The 5,301-nt window shown below is 43.3% G+C and overlaps 1 protein-coding gene across 1 annotated transcript; it reads right to left on the reverse strand.

Moving 5' to 3' along the window:
• Positions 1 to 581: 581 nt before the first annotated feature.
• LOC121516585 (E3 ubiquitin-protein ligase TRIM21-like) lies at positions 582 to 2,872 on the reverse strand. The gene is made up of 2 exons (XM_041797940.1): positions 2,801 to 2,872; positions 582 to 2,702 (listed from the first exon to the last, which is right to left on the reverse strand). The coding sequence occupies exon 2, from the start codon at positions 2,698 to 2,700 to the stop codon at positions 1,063 to 1,065; it is 1,638 nt and encodes a 545-aa protein (XP_041653874.1). The 5' UTR covers positions 2,701 to 2,702; positions 2,801 to 2,872; the 3' UTR covers positions 582 to 1,062.
• Between the last annotated feature and the right edge of the window lie 2,429 nt (positions 2,873 to 5,301).

The raw sequence follows: 5,301 nt of genomic DNA on the forward strand, positions 1-5,301 counted from the left end.
TGTTACCCAGGACGCTAGCACCAATGCTACTAATCCAACACACACACACACACACACCCCCCCACACCCCCCCACCCACACACACCCACACACACACGTCAATAAATCCTAACTGAGGAGGTCCCATTCTCTGGGGTTTTTCAGGGGTCCAGCCAGATCTGTGGGCAGGCCTGGTTACAGTACTCGCCATGAAGCTGTAGTAATAACGTATGGTACAATTCCCACGGCACACCTAGACTTGCCTTAAGGCACACTAGAACCACTGGCTTACAGCAGTCATTGTGCTGCACTACTCTGGACTAAAAGGCTCATGGCTATAGCGCTAAATGTGAACAATTTAATCTTTCTAACATGATTTTTAGTGTTTTTATCTCTCGTCTGTTTTTTTTCTTATTGTTGTTAAAAAAGGACTTCACTGTTTGCAATGATTCAAACCACATTTTTATTTATGCTTGTTCACATTTCAGACAACCAGACTTCATTGACCTCAAACTGAACCAACACTCCTACAGCACAGATACTGACATTTCTCAGAACTGTTCACTCTCTGAAGACTAGCCCAGACTTTCACAGGTCACGCATTTCTCCCCTGGTTGAACACTTTCACTGCATTTATATTTCTAAACTCCTACATCATGTAGGTCTGACTGATTCATCCAATAACAACCCTTTAACTCAGAATAGATTTCTGGAGAAACTATAGAGAGCCACAGGGAAAGAACTGAATACTAACAGTCATTCCAGTCAGTAAAAATACATTTCTATGAAATCAGCTCCTAAAACAGTGTTTATTCTTTAAAGTGCAGGTTGTCCCTAGATTATTCCCATATTAATACACTGCAAGCATCACACATTGATAGATCAGACCTGTTTTTGTTATTGCTTTGTTTACAGATAGAAACGGTCTGAGGTTTTAAAATGCATAGTCAGCTTTTATGTGTGTCTGCTTGTTTGTGTGAGGTCTACAGTCTGACTCAGCGCTGACCCTGATAGATGATAGAAACTAGATGACACCCTGGAGTTTGACCCCTCCTCCAGTCTCCCCTCCCTGTATCCTCTAACCTAATCTCCACTGTTGCAGCAGACAGGAGTGATGATCAAGGGGGCTGAGTTTTTGCCACCGTCGATCCCACCGGGGCCGAAGTACGGAAAGAGTCTCTCGGTGAAGATACATCCAGTGAAGGAGAAGATTTGCGCCCTGGCGTGGACGTCGTAGAAGGAAACTTGACCGTCCTCGTAGTCGACGAACACCCCGACCTTTTGAGGAATCTCTCTCACGGTGAGGTTGGTGGCAGGGCCGGCGTTGGCCGTGAACTCGTTCCCTTTTCTCAGCCAGATGGTCCAGTATCCGCTCTTCGGGCTCAGTCGAATGTCGCCCTTCCTGTTGATGGACTGGTTAGCCACTCCTAGATCCCACTGGGTTTTCCCCTGGACCTGGACCTCATAGTAGAACTTTCCTGCGCTGAAGCCCTCCTTGACGAGGACGTTGAGGACGTGATCGAACCTCTCTGGCTTGTCTGGGATGTTTCTCTTCCGGTCTCCGGTCTTGACTTCCTTCCCGTCCTCAGAAACGACGAGTAAAGGGTTCGCCGTGTCGGGATCCAGAGTCAGATCCACGGCGTGTCGCTGCATTTTCTTCAAGTCGGGGTCGCAGAGCAGCCGGATCTCTCTGGCTACTGTGGTCTCCAGATGGATCAGCGTTCCCTGCACGGCGAACTGGTTGCTGTCTATGCTCACCTCAGACCAGTCCTTCACCTGTGGAGGAGTGATGGTGAGAGACAGGAAACGCTCCAGGAATTCAAAGGGGTCACTGATGCCGCAGACCTGATCCAGGTCTGACTTTTTCTGCTGGATTTGGATCATCTCTCCCTCCAGCTCTTTAACGAAGCCTTTCCCCTCTTCTTCAATCTTCGTCTTCTTGGTCTGAATCACCTCACCCAGCTCCATCTGGCTCCTCCTGATGTAGTCCACCAGAGCAGCCATCACATGATTGCTGTATGCCAGCGCCTTGGCTGCATTATTTCCACTCACCTTCACTGAGTCTTGGACCTCTAGGAGTTTCTGCTGACGAGTCTGGATCAGCTGATCCATGCCTTTCTTTTCTACTCCCAGCTGGGCCTTCCTCATGTCCGCTTCCTCCTCCACGCTCACTGTTTTATGGCTTTTATGGTCACTCTTGATGCAGTCGCTGCACACAAACATCAAATCCACTTTGCAGAACAGCTCCAAAGGCTCATCATGCTGCCTGCAGAGCCTGGTCCCGAGGTCTTCCACCGGGCTGATCAGCTTGTGTTTCTTTAAGGATGAAACTCTGCGATGAGGCTCCAGATGAGCATCACAAAAAGACATGAAGCATGTTAAGCAGGACTTGGTGGCCTTTTTCTTCTTCTCTGTGCACATACCACAGAGCATGTGTCCACTTCCTGTTTGCTCAGGGATGTCACGTCTCTCTTCAGCATCCCTCTTCACCTTCTCGGCCATACCAGCAAGGACAGTGCTGACACAGAGATCCGGCATCTTTAAGTACTCCTTTTTACACAGTGGGCAGTGGAATAAAGGTTTGTTAGTGTCCCAGTGGTCTGTGATACACACACGACAGAAGGTGTGACCACAGGGAATGGTTACAGGTTCAGTGAAGACATCCAGACAGATGGAGCACTGAAAGTTGTCCTCCACCATCAGACTTCTGTGACAGGCCATGTCTAAACACAGAGAATGAAACGATCACAGATGTCAGAGAGGCAGCAAGAGTAGGAGTGGCCTTAGAAACAGAGTTAAACATCAGAAACATCAACTTTACCTGCTAGGAGTTTTATTTGAATCCCTGAGGTCTGTGAAGAGCAGCTGAAGCACACGGCTGTTTCTCCTTTAGTTTCACTTTCTTTTAGTTTCTCTTTCAGCGCTGACGCCGAGTCTCCTCCTATTTCCTCATCCAGCTCACACAAGTTAACCCTATACACTCTCCCTGCAGAGCTCACACCACCTTATGTTTAGATCAGAGGAGCCAAACTCAACCAAGCAGGGGCCGAAATCTGAATTTAAGTCTAACCTGAGGGTTCAACAGGGTCAACATTTAACCACAAACTGTCAACCTCATTTTCACAGCTAATACATTTAAGGGGAGAAAAACTGATGATAAATGATTCTGAGATTTAAAAAAATCAAAATGATATCTGAGATAAAAAGCCAAAATATTAGTTAAAAAGGTAAAACAATGTTTTTAAAGGAAAAATTTATGAGATAGAAAGTTAAAACCATGGGTTTAAAGGTCAAGAAATGGGATTACAAATCAATCATCAAAATGAGATAAAAAATCAAGATGTTGAGTTTAAAAGGTCAAGATATGACTTAATATTCAAGACTGTGAATCTAAAAGGTCAAAATATGCCATGAAATTTTAAACTGAGTTTAAAAAGTCTAAATATGGGATTAAAACTCAAAGATAGGAGTTAAACAGGGCTGAATTTAAAATCATGATCTTGAAATTTCAAAATACAACTTGAAATTTAAAGTCTGAATCTAAAAGTGCACAATATGAGATAAAAAGTCAAAATGCCAAGTTTAAGTCAGAATTTTGAGATGCAAATTGAAAATATTAAATGAAAAAAAATAATTTCATTCCTTACTTTCTATCTCATTATTTTTACTCTTTATTTTTTCAAGTTTTTACGACTTAACAAGGGTATTTTAAATCTTCAAGGGTAATTTTACATCTCAATACTGCAGGCCTCAGACTTGCGGGCCAGTTCTAATGTGATCCTGTGAGCCGGGTAAAACTGAACCGCGAGCCAGCTTTGGCCCCCGGGCCTTAAGTTTGACACCTGTGGTTCAGAGATTTAAAAACCCTTCATTTTCTGAGTTTATCTTGTGAAGGCATGGCTGCATGAGTGAAAAAAAGGGTTTAATATTAAAATTTAAACCACACTGTAGGTTGAGCTGCTTTTATTTTACATGGAGAAATACACTTAAGAGTTAGCCGACATGGTGCAGCGTTTTCAGGCCTTCCTCAGGGCCTGATGAAGACTGGGGTCACTAACTACAGGACTAGAATAGATTCCTTTGAGAATTAGGGGAACAGAGCCATGGAGCAGAAACAAAAGCAGCTTTTGGCCTCAGCCTTTATAATTCTATCTAAAACTGGTGCTTTCCTGATATATAATGGAGCAAAACCTCCGTAGCATGAAAAGAAATGGAAGTGAGGACGGCAAACAAGGAGTATATGAGTTAATATCTCTTATGACTGATGTTTTAAATCATTTACATCATTTACAAAGAGTTCACCCTCTTTTCACTCATGCAGTCACCCTTTCACCAGATCAGCGTTACTCAAACAAAGAGCCAAACTGTTGAAAAGTGCCTTTGCAAGATCCACAATGTATAACGAAATGCCAGGTCAAAGGACCCAAAAGCAGACACAGGATACCAGAAATCTTAGTCCGTTTAATCAGAGACAAGGTTCATTACACAGGAGGTCAATCAATCAGGCAAAGGTACAAAATCAGCAGGCTAATACGGACACTAAGACGGAAACTGGTCAAAAATAATCACGAAGGTCTAACAGGAAAAAGGCTTGAAAGAATTGTACAAATAAGACGATCTCGCACAGCAGACAGGGAATGACTGAACTAAATACACAAGGAGGGGAGCACTCAGCCGGGGATCACCAGGTGCAGCCACTCAGACAATCAACACAGGTGAGACACATGAGGATGATCAGGACGCCTGGAAACAGGTAGGGATGGGCAGGAAGGAGTGATCTGGAAAAGAGAGACAAGGTAAGTAATCAAGGTAAAACAGGAAATGACAAACTAGAAACACGAGGGAAAAAAGTAAGTTAACTAACTATCCAGGAGACGTGACACAATGTAACTGGTGAAAAGTGGCAAAAATTAGTTAAAGTGGCAATAAACATAAGTTAAATGTGGCAAATAATGGTCAAACTGCTGCAAAGAAGTGGCAAAAAGGGACAAAGTGGGCAATAAATGGCAAAAAGTGGGTGAGAAGTGGAAAAAAAGGGAGAAAAAGTGGCAAAATAGGGCAGAAAGTGGCAAAAATTGGTAAGAATTTACCCCCAAATGAGGTACAAGTGGCAAAAAATGCCTAAAAACAGTGAAAACCAAACAAAAATTGAGTGTAAAAGTGACTTAAATGGGCAAGAATGCTGAAAACAATGGCATCTAATGGCAAAACACGGCTTAAATGGGCAAAAAGTGTCAATAAAGGGGAAAAAACTCTAAATGGAAAAGCAGGATAAAAAAAAGGCAAACATGGGATAGAAGTTGTAAAAATGAGCAAAAAGTG

This window comes from Cheilinus undulatus, linkage group 10 (assembly GCF_018320785.1).
Source record: "Cheilinus undulatus linkage group 10, ASM1832078v1, whole genome shotgun sequence".
Taxonomy (NCBI): Eukaryota; Metazoa; Chordata; class Actinopteri; order Labriformes; family Labridae; genus Cheilinus; species Cheilinus undulatus.

Bases quoted from the DNA above. Each gene is read 5' to 3' on its own strand.
- LOC121516585 (XM_041797940.1), bottom strand. From the start codon at position 2,700: ATGGCCTGTCACAGAAGTCTGATGGTGGAGGACAACTTTCAGTGCTCC.